Genomic DNA, 20,168 nt, shown 5'->3' on the forward strand with positions numbered 1-20,168 from the left:
GCAGCAGAAAAAGGAGACCTTCCTCTTCCCTCAGCTCATTAACTTGGGAGCAAATAACGCACTAATAACTATTCTGTAATTTAGCAGGGTTTTTTTCTGGGTCTGGAAGATCCACAGCATTCTTATCCTGTATATCCACAAAAAACTACAGAGGCATTCTCGCAGAGTTAAAGGCTTGCAAAACGTAGTAATACTTCATCACTTCATTTGCAGTGTTCCTTACAGAGCCCAGCAGGCAGAGCGTGCCTGAGCAATGCACACCCTCCCCAAGAGCCTTGGCTCTGTATGCCTGGATGCTCTGTACAGCAGCAGTGGGCAACGGGAACTGGAAAGCATCTCTTAAGGCTTCATTTCTAGTCCCTCCCAGGTAACTACGTGACCGCCCACACAGTTATTGAGTACTTTGAAGCCAGGCAAGCTGCTTGCTCCCCCTACCCTTATGGCTTTAGGAAGGTGCACTCAACTATATGAAATTACCTGTGGCATTAAGAGGATTAAGAAACTTCTTTTCAGTTACATTTTTTACTAAAGCTGATGGAAGAAATCTATCAGAGCAGTTTCCCGTCAAAGAAAACAGCTAACTTTTCACAGCTATATCTTGAGTTAGTGACAGATACAGAATAAGTAAATGCAGTGCAAAAGCACACCAGCTATGATTTTTTCAATTTCTGCCAATGAACATTAGCTAATTCATTAGTACTGAGATAGATATTTGTCAGCATTTTGTTCCCTCCCCCACCCCTTACATCTTGCACCCATACTTACCAGTACCATATGTTGTTGAGATGGCTGATGGGTATCCTCCCATCCCTTGCCCTGGTAGAGTAGGAGTTGCTACGGAAACCACTGGAGTAGCCAATGACTGAGCAGACTGGGAGTTATTTATCCTCTGATTCTTTTAAAGTAAGTAAAATAAACATATTATTGACTGGTTTTAAGTCAGCTGAGTGTATTAGCTTTCTGGGTATGTTTTGTGCATGAGAAATACAGGCTGATACAAATTTCTGGAAATTAATCATTTAACATGTGGCTTTTATGAACTGTGCCAACCCTATCATTTACAAGCCTTCATGAGACCAGTTGTCACCATAGTAACCCATTACATCAGTATCTCCTAGGTAACTGAACTGGTAACAAGTAAGATTGCTTTAATTGTGGGTAGAAGAACAGATCGTGTGAAAAACTAATGAAATATGTAAACTCTATTCCCATTGTTTCTCTTTTCACTCAAATGGGGTGGAAAAAAAAAAAAAAGGTGAAAGAAAAAAACCCAGAACCCAGCCCTACTGGATTTTATGCTTTGAAAGTGAAGGGCACCCCAAGATTGCTGAACACTGAACGCTTACCAGCAGATGGTGCTCTGACTGCTTCGTTTTTGTGCAATAAAGCAAACTTAAAGAGCGTTAGGTTAGCACAGCAGTTACACGTTTATCTTTAACTCCTGGGACCTAGACGTTGGGATGTAAAAACTTCACTAGAGAACCCTAGTCCTGTGACTGGCAGGATAAAACGACCAGAGAGCCACCAAAAAATTGTCATAAGGCTGCACCATCCTCAACAGCACGAGCTTACATGCTCTCAAAGCACCAGCAACAAGAAAGTTTTATTCTAGCCTGCATAATTTGCACATATGCAACAATTGCACCTGGCCTTTCATACTGCTATATTTCAAAAATTACAATGACCTTTTTGTTCACAAAACAGTTATGGTAAAGTTTGCCATTTTATTTCACCCAACGCTTCACCTACACAAGTATCAATCATACAAAAGAACTGATTTTCGGTTCCTTGTTATTAGGATGAACATCACTACCACTTACCAGAAGCAGATCAACATCCTCAGACTGAGTGCATAGGAAAGGAGCATTAAAAATTAGTGAATATAAATATTTACCAGGATGCAGATTTCTAGCTGGGGGAATAGCTTCATCTGATAGAGGCAGCAAATTAAACACTTTCTGAGCATAGTTTGGAAAAAATAAGACTTCATAGATCTCTTCTTTGTCCTCCTAATGGGATGTTTGTCTCAATTGAGAGGACAGTTTTCAGCACAAGACTTTCTCTGCGAATTCATTATTTCTTTCACAGCCCCAGTGGCTGCAGACTCTGTTACTATACTTGGTTTCAGGAGACCTGACCATCCACAGAATCCCTTGGAAAATATCAGTTTTAAGGACCTTGAAATAAATCATTTGATGCAGACAGCTTGTCACTGCCTTGGTCGACTTTGAGCACTGCCCTGCAGCAGCCTGTTTGTTACTGATCCTCTCAGAAGGCAGCATCACATGTATGGGGAATTTTAGTTTGATGTTCAAAGTTAATTTATTATGCGTCAGGCTGCAGTAGCCAACTTGGAAGTTGTTTTAATAGTGCCTGTTACATAATGGAAAAAAATGTTTATAGTGTCACTTCAATTTACCATTAAGATCCCTTTTAAATTAAGCTCACTTTTAATGTTAAATCACTCATGAAAGATTTACTTGCAACCACTAACCGACTTTCGGAAGGGAACTACAAGCTATGCACCCGACACCTTCAAGATTCAGCCTTCTGCAATAAAGTAACAGCCTGACTAAATTTCATTAATCCTGGCAGGAGATACAGCAGCTTCATGCTCCTTTTTATGCTGCTCTATCTATTTACTACCTCTTATCGTTACAAAATTTGGCCTTTGGGGCTCAGAGTGATAGAGTTAAAATTAATTTATTTGTATTTAATCTGCCATCTGCTGAGAGTCTGTGTGGCTAAATATTTAAGAAAAACATGCTGGGTTGGGAATACTCAGGGTTAAATTCAGCCTTTGAAACAAATCCAGGAAAGGTTCTTCCAGCTACTATGGGAGAGAGTGCAGAAGTTTAGACTGTACAGGACACAGTTCCTATTTTGCAACTCAATAGAAAAAAAGGAGGAAGTAAATATAACTTTGTAAAAGCCACTGAACAGGTTCTGCCTACATCCTTGTCTTGATGTCAAGCCTCAAGGTTAGACAGAAAGACCAAACAAGCAAGAACGTGGAATGTTACTCTGCTGACTTTAGTGGCTTGAAATTCCCAAGTATCTCTTATCTGAAGGAGGTTTAAAAAAAGGTTTGAAAATGCATTACCACTGATGGCATTGTATTCTTGCTGCCAGGTGGAATAAGCACGCGGAGATCTGGTTTACGGTTGTTCATTCCCAAATTCATTGGAGGCGGAGATTTTGCTTGCATATTCTTGTTCAAGTTGCCAGGTGAGACCAGCAGACCTGGTGAGTTGCGGGGGTTGCCATATCCATTTCCTGTTTAGTTAAAAAGAAATTAAAAAATAAAAGAGAAAAGAAGGTTTATAAATGCCAACGTACTTCTCAAGACTAGATACTCAAAATGTCAGAAAAAAAAAATCAGGTAAATACCTGTGTCCTGTAATGTATCTTTACAGGAAAACAGAACACATACCATTTTTGGGACAACTAGTCCTAAAATGCTTTTTCTCATGGCAGCTGTTATCTCAGTGATGCGCTGAAATTAACTTGATTATATGGCTCTGTTAATGGCACTATGGTATATAACACAATATTGCATGCACCCAAAGCAGCCAAGACCTAATGTTTGCCTTTACAAGAGAACCAGGAAAGTCAGCCATTCTTATGGCTTAAAAAAAAAAAAAAAAAAAAAAAAAAAAAAGTCAAAACTCCGCTGTGTTTTCTTGATAACTATAGAGGATTCTTCCTTGCCTGACTCAGCCCTTTCCAGGTCATGATTTTGTTTTGTTTTTAAACAAAGGATGAGTATAGCAAAGCTATAATTTCCAGAAAAGGCAGGGGGAGGACTAGGAAGATTCTTAAATGTTTTTGGCTCTCTTTCACCACACTTTTTGGACCTGATTCTGTCAACACGAGAGTCAATGGCAGCAAGAGCATAACCTTATTTGGAAAACACCACCGTATCTTTCATCTTCATCTCTCCACTGCTTTCTGCAGGGCCCAGCAGTGATTCTGACAGGCAAACGCTTAATTTGCCTTTTTCAGACAAGGGTTTCCTTCCCTTGCCACGTAGCACCAACAGCCGTGCATCAGTAAGGTTACTGACCTACCACCCCACTAAAAATGAGACCTTCCTACTTCATCCGCCTAATTTAATCTCTTACCCACACAAAGTCCGGAGAAAGAGGTGACTTCTTAGCATACCCTTGAAATTCTGTCTGCACAGGCTGAATAGAGATACAGAAACTGCCCAGCAGCTGTGAGGGAATAGCAGGAAAACTGGTACAGAAAAAACTTTCATGGATAAATCCCAAGAAAACAAATACTAGGGGAGACTTTCCGTTCTGCACTCACCTTTTGTTCACAGCTCGCAAGCTGCGACACACAACCCAGAAATAGTGTGGGGAGATGAGCTAGTGAGTGTGGCAGAGCCCTACCAGTTAGAAGCCCTGGGCTTTCAAATTTCCTTTGTAGTCCCAAAGACAGTAAAGGACTCAGTACCTCGCTCTTTTTTCCATGCATGAAATGGGACTTACAGCCCGAAAGGACATGAATGGATAATGGAACTAAATTTGATAAAGCCTATGATGTGGGCATGAAAATGACAGCACACGAGAGTGAATCTGTCTTCTAGTTAGGATAATTAAGTGTGCCCAAGCATGACTAACATTAAATCATGTTTTTAATTCCCAAGCACATCAGCTAATTGTATTTATCAGATCAGCAAATCCATGGGAAAAAAAAATAAAATATCTGTCAAAGGCTATTAAATGCAAAGCCACCACTTCAGCTTCTGGAAGACCCTGAGCTGTGAGCACTAGGCTTAGGACACTGGAAGAGTATCAGAAAGTGCTCAGCTTCCATATCTGTGAGGTACCTTTACTCACTGGTCTGTCCTAGCTTGTTTATTCCCATGCCTTTTATTATCCTGATCTCCCAAACCTTTGCAAAAAGGAACTAAGATGAAAACCTAGAAGCAGTCAGATCACGTCAGAGATTTTGTATTAAAATACTTTTCATGGTTAATCTTATTTCCTTTATGATACCTTACATTTAGTGAGATAAAATGAGTTAATGAAGAAAAGTGTATTTCACACTTATCAAGCTAAAACAGCAGAACACTGTCAAGAATTTACCATTTTCTGTCAGTAGACTTTTTTTTTTTTAAATAACAATTGCTCTCAAAGTGGATTTGCTACATATTGTGCTCTAATTAATGCTATGTGTTACTAGAGGTGGCAAAATTAGAAGGGACATTTTGAATATACAACAATATTTTCCTCCAGAAACTGCAGTGCCTTTTAAAAGTTGTTCTCTGCAAACTGAATACTGAAAAACTAATGATGTGGAGAAGGGATCAACAGAAGAAACTGAAGCAACAGTAGAGTTTCTCTGGTGCTGGTTTCATGCAGGAGCTTTTTTACCAACAGGAATTAAAACTGCCTTGTGAAATTTGTTGTATGACAAGTGTTTGTTCAGAGAGTGAAAATGAAGCTGTTTGAAGAAGCAGTGTATTTTTTTTTTTTTTTTTTTTTTTTAGTTCTACAACACACAGCCTGAGATATTTACTGGAACAGCATGCACTGTTATCTATATGTTTGCTTCTATAGCTGTGATTCTTGGAGAATAGAACCCCTTGCAAGAAAGAACCTCCCATTTTCTACATAAGATTTACCTGATATAGTTTATGATTAAACATTAAAAGAAAGAACACGTCTATAAAACTTTACTCTTCAGAAACTTTCCTCTGACCTTTACATTATTTACCTACTGATGTAAAATATTTTGAACAGTGATAACAATTTTTACATTTATATTTTTAGAACATCAAATTATTTTTAAGAACTACTGCAATCTTCTCCTTACCATTTGATTTCTGCTGTTCATGGCATATTACGCCAGCTAGCATTTTGGAGCCATATAATAACCATTCCTCTTTCCAGCCACCAAATTGTTATTCCTTTGGTATAATGTGGACTCAGGAATGTAAGGCTGTGGACCTTCAACCATGATACAGAAACCCATCATTTGAAAATCAATGATGAATGCATGCATGTGGTTTACAGTTAAGAAAAGTCTGCATTTAAACCAGCTCTTCAAACCGTATCCTCTTTACTCAGAAAGCTGTGGCCTGCTCCAAGGCAGCTGTCCCACCTTTGGATAAATCCACTGAAGAGAATGGTCTCATTTACATTCAGAGGCAAAAAAATGTATAAGACTTCTAATATACAAATTAAACCTTCCTTCATCCTATACTTTAAAATTACACTCCGCCTGGACAATTATCAATTTAGATGTGACTGTATGCAGAACATTGCATTCCACTATCCACTTGAAAGCACAAAAATTATATGTCATGTATGAATGGATTTCCTGATTATAGATTATAAGAAAATGAAAAACAGATGGATTTTAGAGCAAGTTGGCTTTACATTTTTTATTTGGTTAAAAGCCATATTTTTGCTGGAATAGAACATTTTTAAACATTACGGATATAACTTGTAATGTATAGTGAAAATAAAACCAGTAGATGCACAAGTTTTAAAGGGCATATGTCAGAATTTGTAAATTCGCAGCATTTTAAATGCAGGAAATTTTAAGAGAAAATTATTTTTCCTTGTGTTGTTTGTTATGCTGACTTGAAAGAGTGAAAATATTTTACATAGAAAAGAGCTTGTTTCTAGATAGAACTAGTGGAGCAGCACGTGTCATGGAATGCAGTGCCAGACTTTGTATTTGGACTAATGGCAGAATATAAAGACAAATGCTTTCTGAGCATAGAATGCTCTTCTTGGGCATGTTCCCACATTCTGCACTTAGGCACGAGCACCATTGACTTTAGAAGGAATTCTGTCCAAGCACACACTGCATGATTAATTCCTGCAATACCACTTTTAAAAAAACATCCAGAGAAGCTTTGTGCACCCCTAGTTAGTTAGCCAAGAAGAATGATTAAAAAAAATATTCATTTACTCATGGATAACTACAATTTGAACTATGTTACAAATTTGCGTAGTACGATCTCAAATGTTCACTTCCATGTTTTAAGAATTTAAGGGTACAGGTAGGGCACGAGTTCATTCAGGACAGAGAGCAAAGTTTACTTCTCTTCTTTCATCCCCACTAGTAACACCTGTACCTTACATGTAGTTTTGGTCATTGGTGTTATGGTGGCTGCAAAGTGGCTGCAATTTGTGATATTCTCAGAGTTAGGGCAGTAATTCTGTACTGAGCATCTAAGCCAAGAATTTTTCCACGTTAGGGTAACATAAATGAGGAAAGAATGCTTTATTTCTGTATCTGTCAATATCCTGAACAGCATTGCCATGATTCGAAGTCTTTAAGTCTTGAAAAATTGGAAAATGTTTGCATTTTGATTTCTTGAATTTTTGAACCTGTCATGTCCCTACTTGTTTCTTTTTAATTTGTGATTTTAAAGATACAAAAATACACTGCATGAAAAGACCTTTGTGGTAGTCCTAGAAGAATGAAGAACAAGACACAAAATTTAAACGTCCTTTCTTTGCTCTCTCCTTCATTTACTCTGGTGCTTTTCAATGACCATATGGGTTGAGAATTTACAAGGTCTTTAGGAACCTGGGATGCTTACCTCCCATTAATTCTAATAGGAAAAGAGCCTGCAAATTCTGAAATGTTTCAGTAAATATTAATGGTTGTTTCGCGTCTCCAACAAATGTATGCTCTTACTTGTGGAAATTATCATAATTCTGCCAAGAAGAACATGTACATTCCATTTCATGGAGGATTCCTGCTTCTTACTGGGTTAGGTTAAATGCACATCCTGTATATAGGACATTGCAACTGACCACCAAGCCTCTCAAAAAGAATGCTAAATTTAGAATGAACCTACATAAACATGAGAGCTAGCTATGCTACAACTTACAATTTTATATTTTTAAAAATATATGTGTGTGTATATATATATATATATATATATATATACAAACCTCAATGCAGTAATAGAAATGTTGCTAAAATTACACCCAGCTTTTCACTGTTCACTCAGGTAATTTCCTCACTTTCTGGAGGAATGGTAGTATGTTACTAACAGTAATGTAAAGGCAATGAAATGGTTCCTTTTCTCTTTTATATCTTGTATGTAAAAAATGTTTTTGTTTTTTTTTTTAATGCATGCACACTGTTGGAACAGGCTATGGTTTACCACCCAAACAAAACAGACACAAACAATATATCATTAATGCCAGGAAGCTGTACTGGTGTTCACCTAAACATAATTTTTAAAAGACACGATTGAAGGTTCTTACATGTTGCATGCTAGTCATTTCACAGTACGTGACCTCTGCTAACTGCAAGCAGTGGAAGAAAACCAATCTGCAGATACGCTCACCTAGAAAAATGAAAATCTTTATGTTGAAGTAGGTGTCCATTCCCACAACATTATGCTAAGGGACCTTCTTTACTGAATTACTGGGAGCCAAGTCAGACAGCTGTGGTATATAAAACCTACTGACTTGGTGTGAAAGAATTCTCAAGCATCTTTTGAAGTATCAGCTGCTTTTTGGGCTGAAATAGGATGAAAGTGCTGTGAATGCACAGACATTTGGAAAAACAGGAAGAGAATGAGGACAAAACTATCTCACCAACTTTTTGGTATAGTTTTAGAAACCGACCATTTAGATATAATGCAAATAAGAGATTCCTACAATATAAGACTAAGCTGATACTCAGGTTTCTTTCTCACTCACTCATTACTGCCATGCAGGTTGTATAACTGTTACTGGGAAGTTCTTGCTCTTTAAATCTAAAGCTATGTAAAGGGCTCTTGTGGTGTTACGGTTGTCCTGTGCTGATTAAAGGACAGTATTTGGGAATCACTAAAACGCTGCTAATACCATCAGCATTTCAGGTGTACATGGATGAGCACCTGCACTGGGACTGCGTGAAGCTCTGTGTTGCACTGTGCATCCCATTTTCGTGATGCTGGGTGCTAGTGAGACCTCACCTTGGAAATCAGGGAAACTTCCACTGCTTCCACTGCAGCGGGGGTAAATGGTCTCATCAGATTTTCCAAGGAAAACTGTGTGTACAATCTGCTTGTATTGGTGGTATGTTACAAATAAAGTGACTTCTCTGTCCTGCGGCTCACATTTTTCAGGTTTGCTACGTCCTTTGGAGGGTTCAAGTACTTAGGCTCAGGTCCTGCTTACTGAGACAATATGGGTCTTACTGCTAACTCTCATGTTTGGTGTCATGAACAGTCCTCTCACCAGCCTTATGGTTCTCCTCATGGGCCTGACCCGGACCCACACCTGTGGGCTGATGTCCTGGCCCATCTCTACACCCAAGCACATGGAGGATCCTGGTGCTTGGGGTAGGTCTACCCCTGCCTGCCCCTTGCCGCAGGGTGTCCTGGCGGCACGTTCCTCATCATGAAAGAGCTAAACACCAACTCTTCCTCTGCAAATCTTCACACCGAGTACCACTAACTACCTTAATGAAGTGTTTACATGGATGAAGTAGCCAACATTATTTCTAACCATTTATATTTATATTTGTATAGCTGGTGCCATATAAGATTTGGAACATCCTTACAATCTACTCTATGTGGAGATAAAAAGGGCAGGTGTATCCCACACTGCAGCAACAGGGCTCAGAGTTCCTTTTGGACAGAGGTGGTGCTTCTCAGGCAGAAGCTGCAAGGAAAGAAGTGGCTTTTTGGCCACTTAAGAGACTTGCAAAACACACTTCTGGAAAGCTAAGGCTATGCCGTGAATCTAGGAGGCTTAAAATCTGAGATGCTTTTTCAGCCAAATGGAGAAATGGATGAGGTTATTTAGATGTAGAATGAAAGACCATGAGAACAGAAACTTGACCTGTGTATCACAGACCATTGCACTTCATGCAAATAATTTACTGCTGAGTCAAGTGCATAACTAAGTACGTGGCAAACTAACCTGATCACCCACATTGCAGTTATGTTTTGTTGCTATAATAAGATCCGTATTTAAATGTTTCTGAAGTAGTTCTTGCACTAAACATTCTCCCACTTTAGTCTAGGAGTTCACACCTTAATAAAATAAATGTAAAAGTGGCATGTGACTGCCTACAGAATTAGCCTTTGGCTACCCAGATAAGGAACTGTGAGCAACCCTTCAAAACATTTCCTATTGCAATTAGGTTTCCCAGGTTGCAGGTGGGTATTTCAGCACAACCTCTGGACCCCCTCCTTGCAACTTTTGGAATAGGGGTACATCTCACAGGCAGTGAGGGTCTGTTGCAAACTATACACTGTGAGCACGAGGAGTGCTCTTCCTTCTTCAAGGATGAACATCCTTATTCCTTACTTAGTCCATACTTACATCCTTACTCCTCCCTTCTTTTTTCTGAAAAAGCAAACAGAGCAAAAGATAATCAAAGTCTACATCCTGTTTGTGTTGTTTTTTTGTTTTTTTAATTTTGCAGTACTCTTATTATTGTCAGTATACTTCTATTCTTACACTGTCTGATCATAGCATCTTACTCTTTGCTTTCATAATTCCTTAATGGCATCTCATTTCAGGAATCTCATAGCATATAGCTTCAATAAAGAAATACCATCTTTCCTATATGTTTACATTTGATTGCATTGATTCATTTATTTCCACTTCCACAACACTATTTTGTTCTAACATGGCTATTTATCAGTAGCTAGGCTTATCTCAGAACCCACATATTTCAAATTATCTTGTTTGACATGAAGCTTCATCCGATCAGCACAGTAACTAAGTTGTAATTATTGAGAAAAATTACTTGAGAAAATTGCACAGTAGTCTTCAGTTTTGTGCTTTATAAATACCACACATCCATAGTTCAAACATGTGGGCACTGCACAATGAGCATCACAACTGTATTCCTGCGTGTTGCAAATTTTTAAGTGAGGTCCAAACAAAACGTTAGGGATCAGAGAGTCATTTCAAAGTGTCTTATCACGCTAAAACATCTACCCTGCCCCTGTCACTGGTGGTGTAGCTGCTACTGTGAGGAGCCGGCACAGTGCAATGTCCCTGACATGGTGTGGTGCCCCCTCCTCACTCACTGCTCACATTTGCAAAGGCTGGTCCATGCTCTGCATGAAGAATGCAGTGATCTTTCACTCGAGGGTTTGTTCTAGTGGGAGAGGTCAACACCAGAAATGGAGGGTGGTTTTCAGTGGTGCTCACTAGCTTGCACAACAGCTTTTCTGAAACTCTTGCACTAACTGGCATAAACCTGATCTCATAACGTGTAGAATGCACAAATGGTTTCTGGTGCTCACCCGTCTGAGAAAACCCCCTTTCCAAAATACATTTTCAGGACTTAGCTGGCCTCTTATGATTGTAAGTTAATTCTCGTTACAGAAAAACAATTAAATGATGCAAATCAGGAATATGTGTCTTCCTTCACCTTGTACACTAGCTGAAAAGATGCTCCATTCTAGTCCTGTTTATGCAAAAAGGAAACAGTATTTTTTTAATAGGCTGTTGTAGAGTCAGAAGAAAGGAAAAAACAACTGACGTGTCAGAGAGAAAACGGTATTAATGAAAAACATAATATTTTCTGAAGATATATTGGAGAAAGATATGAGCCTGGGAAGAGTAGAGGACTTCTTTCTCCCGACTGCCTGAGTGAGAGCCTTTGACAAATCATCTGCTTTTAACAAATTATAGGCTGATAAGAAATTATTTCCTTTTTTAGGTGTTTGAAATCAACTATAATTCCAGGGAAAAATGTTTTTTAAATGAAAAATATTTCAAGACAAGAAATAATTCCAATTATACACAGAACACATTACTTGAAAATGTACTTTCTTGCTTCCCTAAAGAAATTTTAGAAATAAGTTCACAATTTTTTTTTCATAAACATAGATCTGAAGTTAAATTGTTGATTTTTGTTAAATGCACAATTATTGAAAAATGATGAGGGCAGAATTTAACATTCAATGTCAGGAAAGTTTCAGGACTACATATATTAAATACAAATGGTATATTTTAACTTACCAATGTTATTAGAACAGATATGCACACAAAAGGAAAGTGTTTTGCACATAAGTAATACTAAGGGTTTTTTTGAAATTTAAGCAGATGCAAAGGAAAGATCAGTAACTAACCCATCCCTGTCTCCTCTGGATTTTGTTTCTGGGAGGCTGTTCCAACTGTTATCAAAGGAAAAATCAGCTTGCAACAGATTTGAAAAACAAATTAAATCTGTGGATTGAGTATCTCAATTGGGGAATCATGTTAAAAGTTAAAGGGCAGCTGTCACATTAACTTAATATTGCCAGGAGCTTCCATGTGTGGCTGCAGTCCCAGCTTCAAGAGGTTAAAATAATTTCTTGTTTTGTTTCTCAGAGTAAAGTCATTGCTGCATTCCAGATCCAGGAGGTATCAACTACCTTTTTCAGGACTTAGGATAGGCATGAAATCCAGATGTTTGCTGATTTGCAACGCATTCTCCTATTTTTTGAATTTGAACAAGAATATGGATTGCAGGGTGCAACAGACAGTGTGGTGTCCTAATGAGCAAGAACGCACAGATAAAAAAAACCCCAACTGTCTCACTGAAGTAAACCGTAACATTCCCCCAGACTTCATCGGGAAAAGGATTTTACCTAAAGAATCCAAATTATTCCTGAGGAGCATTCGAAACTGCTTGTCATAAAGGAAACAAAGTCAGTCATGCCCGTCTTACAAAGAACCACGGTTTGTATGACTCACTTAATTGTTCATTACACGTGAACTTAGGGCTTTCTCCCTTTCAATCCTTTCAAGCTGTCGTTTTATAAATACAAATATTGAGACACTGTTGATTAGACAGATGACAAGACAGAGAATAACTAAATAAATTACTAAGTCAACACTTACACAACTGATGGAAACCTAATAAAGGCCAAATTTTCACAGATTTTCATTGAGGTCTACTCAGAATGAGCTTATGTGGATCTCTTCACAGGTAAGAGATCACATGAGTTAGCTGAAAGGACACACATCCAACCTTTGCAGATGACACCCACTGCAAGATTTTTTAAATTTTACATGGACAGCATCATCTACCCTTCCAAATTTATTGTTGAAATTCCACCGATGTGGTTTTCACCTGCATGAAAAGTCTGAACAAGCTGTGTAAAAACAGATCAGTTGCTTAGGGTAGAAATAGGACTTAATTTTGGGAAGGCCTGTGTTGCCTGCCTACACAGATATAAAATTCGGGTACTGCTGGGTAGGCTGTTCCCTTCATCCCGTGTATTAGAGCTGTCAGACACGTTCTAGCGTTCTTCCTGCTTTATCATGCGCCTCCTACCTCTAGGTTCTTCTGAAAAAAAGAGTACGTATCCTTCTTTCCTTTCCAAGGAAAGCTTGGAAAAGGAACACTTAATGGGATAATATGGTTGGAAAGAAAGAAAAGGAGAGATGACATGTTTCTCAGTTCTTATCCCCCACCCTGGTTTTAAGCCAGCCTGCCAGTTTACGGATTCTTATTGTTTGGACGTGGCACTATTGCATCACGAGCTCTGCTGTGAATAACAGCATGTCCTTTCTTTTGGGCTGTAAACTTCCTTGGACAGCCACTATTGCTTACTATACTTTCGCACGGCATCTTGCCCAATCTTTGGAGCACAGGTCTGTGGGCAACTGCACACATCAAGTAACAAGACAAGGGCAATTAATCATCTCTAATAATTATCTACATAATTATTTGCTCTCCCTGGCAAACCCAGTCCTAACAGGTTGCCCATAAACTGTGGTTTGGGAATCACTGCTCTAAGCTCACTTGTTTATTTAACATACTCAACGCCTGCAGCATAAGAATTATCTTTTCTTGACCACGCCAAGCATGATGTATCAGGGCACAGTGGAAAATATTTATGTAACTTCTATTATTAAATTTTTTTATTTTTAGTATTAGTTTGCTTATTTGTATTTATAGTTTCAAAAGACACTAATGCAACTAGGTGCCTTTGAAATCCTTGTTTATTTTTGATACTGCTTGTATGCTCATTTGGGCAAATTGCTTCTTTTTGGTAAATCACTCTTTCATGAGAAGATGCAATCCAGATTGCCTCTGCTCTGAGGGCTTAAAATTACCCCCCCCTACTACTACACATATCCCCATGTAGCTTGAAATACTTATAGAATATATAATACAATCACCCACAGTCGGTACATGACCAAGGAAAGAAAAAGGTGCAGGAAAGCACTAGCAAATTGTAATAGTGGCTGGCAGATCCAGGACCTCAGCCCTCAGGAGATGAGAAGACAGCGGTTAGTTTGTGGTTAATTTCCAGAAGGAAATGATTGGCTGCTCATTTACTGGTGAACACAAGATTCAGTTATTAAAAAGACAAGGGATGAATTTTTCAAAATGCACTACTGATCTTTTTGGTTTCTAATGATTTTAAAGAACAGGTTTACAGGTAGTTTGAGGATGCTTGATTTAAAGAGAACAAGCACTTAGTCCGTCTGGCAGCATTTGTAGAGTCTCAAGTACTTTTGAGTAACTCGCTCCTTGAGTTTAATATTAATACTAAGATGGAGGCAGTAGAGAAACCAAATAGTGAAACAAATTACGGGAAGTGAATAAACAATTAAAGCAAGTACATTTTTTATTATACCCATCCTGGATTTAAAACTTGAGATTAAATTTTCCTTTTGATTTTATTATTTACATTTTTAAAACACTACAGGTTTAAACAGATTATTTACATATTTATATATTATTAAAAGATATATTACAGGTTTAAAACATAAATTTTTTTTTTTTTAAATTTAGATGGGCTTATTCCATTCACAAGAAACCTTAATTATGAAATACAAAATGTCATAATCTGTAAACTGTATAAAAATGAAAAATGTAACTCAATCTAAAAACATAACTCAGCTTGAAAAACAAAAGTTTAAAGTACAGATGCAAAGAAAGGTGTTCACTAGTACTGTTGTATTTTGATTTTAGAACTATTGAAACTTTTTAAATTTTTTAATCTTTTATTAGGCTTTCAATATAAATAATAAGCCACTGAATAAAACTTGAGCTCAGATAATTTACAGTACTAAAACTTTGCAGACATTATTTATTTCTTGTTAAGTTACTGTTGAGTGGTTTTGTTAAAGACCACGCTCCCTAAAAAAAAAAAAGAACACACAGTCTGCTGTCTAAACAGGTAACATCACTTAGTCTTCATATTAGTTATGGGGTAAACTAGAATAGTTTTAATGCATACCAGTTTGGGTCCAAAAAGTTCTTATTCTGTTTCAATCAAAAGTCTTTGGTTTGAGAGAACAGTGTTGGAGACATTGCTGGTTTTATAATTTAGCAACTATACTAAATGTGAAGTTCCCTCGAATTTTGTTGGCAGTTGCTCCTATCACATGATAGAAACTCTTCAATCAGTGTCTGGCTAAGAACAAATTTACTTTAACAAACCTGACATAACCTTGGTTTAACTTAAAAATACCACTGATGGTATTTAGTTGTGTAGGATAATAAAGAAGTAGTCATTTATGTTCTATTTATGTCTTGGGTTGACTCCCAAGGTAAATTGTGGATGGTTTCAGGGTTATTACTTGAAATAATCCAAACCAACAAAATAACATACTTCTCAAAACACAGGCTTAACTAATCTTTTTTCCATTTCTGATATTGCAGTTATAATGCAATTTGTTATAATGTAATTTGTTAAAGTAGTTCAGAAACTGGGGCCTGGTGTTAGTAATCAAAAGTAGTTTCATTTTATAATGGCAGAAATGAAACTCTTTAGAGTCTTCTTCTTGGACTATGTTATTTTGAATATATGCTATTTTTGGACACTGAAGAAAAATGCAAATTCATAATGTTCTAATTTGGCCAGAAATATGAACCCCAACAGATTAAACCACTGATCATGCTACCAGCTTCTAAGATGCCAAATAGAAGAAAACACAGAGGTCTCTGTTTCTTCTGAAGAATGATGAACAAAGAGAACTTTTGATGTTTATTCTTCTGCACCCTAAAGAAAGAGGACTGTCCAAAATAGTGCCATTGTGGAATGATGCAACTAAGACAGAGGATTCGACCTTACAGTGACCTTTTCATCTTCCTTCAGCCCTGTATCAAATTCTTCCTACTGCTCTGCATTTAAGAGATTTAGAAAACACTTCTTTAATGGTGTTTAAAGCTCTTATTGCCAGATAAAGAACAAAGACTATTCGTATGATTAAATATTTATGATGCATTCCTAGCAATGCCCCTCATACGTATGCCCCTCAAATCAATTGCCTACTCCAAAGTTACATTGCTTGAGAGCTTAATGCATAACACTGCGTGCAGGAAATACAAATTCTTAATTGGTGAGTAAATAATCAAGCTATCCCTCTTCTTATGCTTATATATGCTTTTAATATATTTCCAAGAAAAAAAATGTTATTTAGAAAGAATATAAATTTTCGACTGGCGTATTGATATACAGGTTTTATTAAGCACACGGATTATTAAGCCAAATGCATGTGTAGACGAACTTTTATTTTAGTATGTGCCTCTTTCAACAGAGAACATTGCCTGCCTTCTTCAATAATTGCTTTCCAGCATGTTTTTAAAGGCACAGTGAAGCCAGTAACGAGGCAATGATATTTCTTAATGAGTCGGTAGAGGGAGCCCCTTAATAGGGCAATCAATTTCCCATCCCATCCCCTCCGCTGCCGTTCCTGAAGTTTCTACTACACATGAGGTTAAAAGGAGATGTAAATGCTAACATCGCCAGAATGAATCTTTCTTTAGCTGTGTTTCGCAGGCTAACAAAGGAAAATTAACAAAACTATAATTTTCTATCATACTTTCTTTTTTTTTGAGAACAAAGGTGACTAACAGCTAACTTCCCACGGTCTGCCTTCCCTACTCCTAAATTAATACAGAATGACCCCTCAGAGCTTCAGCGTGCATTTAAAATGCCCTTGTGATACGATGCTGTGCAGTTTCAGTTCTACTACAAATGCATCCACAAACACCTACGACTCATCTATGCATGAAGATAAAAGGGGTGAGGGGTGGGGGTGGTGGGCTAACGCAGGCTGAAAAGAGCCAAGAAAGAAAAGATCACTATATACAGAATATCTTTATAAGTAATTTTATGACACAATGTCAGAATTGGCATATACATCACCCTTCGTTTATAGTGCACAAAATGGATCTTCCAACTATTTTTCCATACGGTTCTTCCTGAGAGCAGTTAACCCAGTAAAATTGGATGTGCTCCACGTTTTACCACTCAGCGTGTTTTCTTCAAACACGTGTTTACTTCTCAAACTGAAAAAGTAATCTTGCCATTGTCTTTTGTAATCTGTATTTGTAATAATGCAACATTGCTGACATTGCTAACAAACCACTGAGTTTACTGAGCAAAGGGGACTACTCTGACAACACTGCTTTGATAACACAGACCTTAGCAAGTACAGTTCTCATGAGTTCTGTGGGAGCAGGACTAAACGGGCTAATCTTTTTCTCTGCATGGGTATTTTGAAAATCCTTTCCCTGTTGTGTACCAAAGGAGTTAAGCAAATACATAAAACTAAGCTTAAGTTAATTACTGATCATTTAAGTAAATGCCAACAGATTTTGCTGACTAGTAACGATCTTAGAGCAGGGGCTTGAAATCAAATCTGTGCTCAGTAGATTGAAGTCTAATGAGTGACTCAGTATCGAAATCTTTACTCAAGTTTAAATTCATAAAATGAATGCCCAGTTCCTCTAAAGTCAATGGAAAAACTCCCTGTGACTTGGAAAGGATCAGGGCTCCTCAGTAAGAGTTTCACCTGAACAGGGCTACGCAACGGACCCAAAAGTTTTTATGGAAAGGCTAATGTGAAGGTATTTGTATCCGTGGAATTTGTTGAGGTGCAAGATTTTTGACATTGCTGAAAACAGGACTGTCCTACCAATAAGAGAAGCACAAATACCAAGTCCCCACTCTGCAGCAGGGGGAAATAAACCGATGCCAATCACTTTCTGATGTGCCGATCACTTTCTGATACGCCGATCATCTCTATGGAGCTATTTTAGGACTCAGCCTTTTCAGGAAGTCCTTTGTTCACTTAGAAAAATAAATATAAATCCTTTTCTCTTTACCTGCACTGGTGCCTGCACCGGTTGTGAGGTCCCCACCCATCAGGCCACCTAGGGGGTGGAAATGAAATACTACAAATGAGCACGATAAATTACAACGGGCAAACAGTCAAAACATTTTCTTTAACTTCAAACGGGCTGCTCCACTACCCACCACTGCTTTCCTCTGACTTCAACAGGCACCGGAGCAGACCCACAGTCATAAAATTGTAATGTTTAATGTTAACCCATAGAAGACATTCGCCTTTCAAAGACAAAGAAAATACGCAGTGCGCAACATACTTCCACAGCATATGGAAAAAAAAAGATATTTGAAAGTTATGTATAGCAGCCCTTCATTTGAAAACTCTCTTTAGTTCAGTATTACCCAGAAAACCAAAGACTTCCACATAGGACTGGGAAGAAGAGACTGAACGCTCCTGAATGAGAATGTAACTCAGGAGCGATAATATATATTTACATAGCTTCTAATTTTAATTTCCTTCTAGACATTCACTCTAAGGATTTTTAAAACTTCTCTTTGCACTTGGGAACCTCAGATGGTTCATTGAATCTGCTACACTTAAGGACCTTGATGTTGCTTCAGCCAGACAGATTAAATGAACTTAATCCCCACTTACCCTGCTCAGAGGTGAGCCCTCATCATCACCGGAGCAAGGCACAGCCTCTTGCTGTACAAGGCACTCAAGTACAGACCTCAGCTAACATTCACCCTTCAAAGAACTCATGAATGCATAAAGAATAGTAAATTCTGCATTTAGCCTCTAGACTGATGACTTAAGTAATGAGTGTCCTATTTTACTTGCTTCAACTTGTTTGCGCTGCCTACATTTTCTCCCCTGCCCCCTTAAGCTTTATGGTATAGTGAGCTCTTGCATGAATTAAGCAGACAAGCTGCTTTTTTATGAAACAGCAAATTGTCTGCCCTTTTATCCTTTATTGATTTCCTTTAATCTTAGTCCAGATTCAGCTTTTTCTAGAACTCTTTTTTTTTTTTTTTTTTTTTTTTCTAAATTGGGAATAGAAACCCCTTTGGCTCTTCTTTTGATTTTTCAACACAGCAATTTTGGACGCACTGTTATGACTGGTAAAAACAGAGTTCTTGTTTCTCCGGACGCAGTTTAAAGTGACCTAAGGCACACAAGCAGCTGATAAAAGAGCATCTAAAGGGATGGGATTGAACAGAGCCTACCTGTGTTACCTGCACTCGGAGGCCGATGTGTCACACCAGGAGACATGCTATTTCTTTGCAAAGAAGGATGAGCCAGCGGCAAAAGATTGGGGTTTCCCAGTGAGCTGACTGGGTTACTGTATACCAAACTGTTGTGGTTGGACACTGGGATAGAAACTGGCATCTCAAAGTTTGGTGGTGGAACAGCCTGTACAAGCAAAAAAGGGAAACAAAGACAAGAATAGTACAGAAGCACAACAGCTTTCAAGTACAGTTACTCTATATTTAGTTCAAATATTTTGTAGTCGGTGGTTAAAATATTTACGCTCACTTGCCTTCCCCAAGAGTCAAGAGAAGGGTTTAAAAGAGTTACCAAGGCTTTTAAAGATGATTTTTCAAACCATGACTCCATCTTCCTTTAATGCAGCTTGCACATTTACTTTTTAAGAACTGAAAAGATTTTTTCTTTCTTTTTTTTTTTTTGTTTAAAACAAACCCCTGCTTTATGAAGCTTAATTTTCTTTTTCTTTCATTCCATGAAGTCATAATTGTTCACTTGTGATATCTTAATCTAGTGTCACAGATGACTGCAAGATCAAAGGTACATGATTACGATGACTTCATTGCATGGAGAAAAATTAGAAAGGGTGGAATGCAAAGGGAAAACTTTAATTTCAGCTTATGTTGCTTTAGCAACCAGAATGATCCCAAATCTGGTTAAAGGCACCAACACAGTAAATTACTTTTTTAAAAGTTTCTATCTTAGCCTGCAAGGGCTTAAGAGAAACAAGGTTCTTTGCAGGGACAGGTAGCAAATACAAGAAATTCAGATACACACCAGTTTTTGTGTTCTTTGTGGTTGATTTTTGGCTGTTTGTTTTGTGTGCGTGTGGGGTGTGTGTTTGTGGGGTGTGTTAGCATTTGGTGACACCTTTTCAGTGTACTGTTT

General features: G+C 37.9%; 1 protein-coding gene across 14 annotated transcripts in view; it reads right to left on the reverse strand.

Moving 5' to 3' along the window:
* MEF2C (myocyte enhancer factor 2C) overlaps positions 1-20,168 on the reverse strand; it is a 128,162-nt gene that overhangs the window by 12,080 nt on the left and 95,914 nt on the right. For 5 of the 14 annotated variants that reach the window (XM_027786051.2, XM_027786055.2, XM_027786050.2 and 2 more), the window contains exons 5-8: positions 19,241-19,427; positions 18,052-18,099; positions 3,104-3,276; positions 766-895 (exon numbers count right to left, since the gene is read on the reverse strand). In XM_027786051.2, the coding sequence (XP_027641852.1) occupies positions 766-895; positions 3,104-3,276; positions 18,052-18,099; positions 19,241-19,427 (538 nt within the window). Of the gene's footprint in view, positions 1-765; positions 896-1,820; positions 1,845-3,103; positions 3,277-18,051; positions 18,121-19,240; positions 19,428-20,168 lie in introns of all 14 variants that reach the window. The other 9 variants (XM_055791336.1, XM_027786044.2, XM_005236948.3 and 6 more) reach the window with 4 other exon arrangements.

Source organism: Falco peregrinus, chromosome Z (genome assembly GCF_023634155.1).
Source record: "Falco peregrinus isolate bFalPer1 chromosome Z, bFalPer1.pri, whole genome shotgun sequence".
Classification (NCBI taxonomy): domain Eukaryota; kingdom Metazoa; phylum Chordata; class Aves; order Falconiformes; family Falconidae; genus Falco; species Falco peregrinus.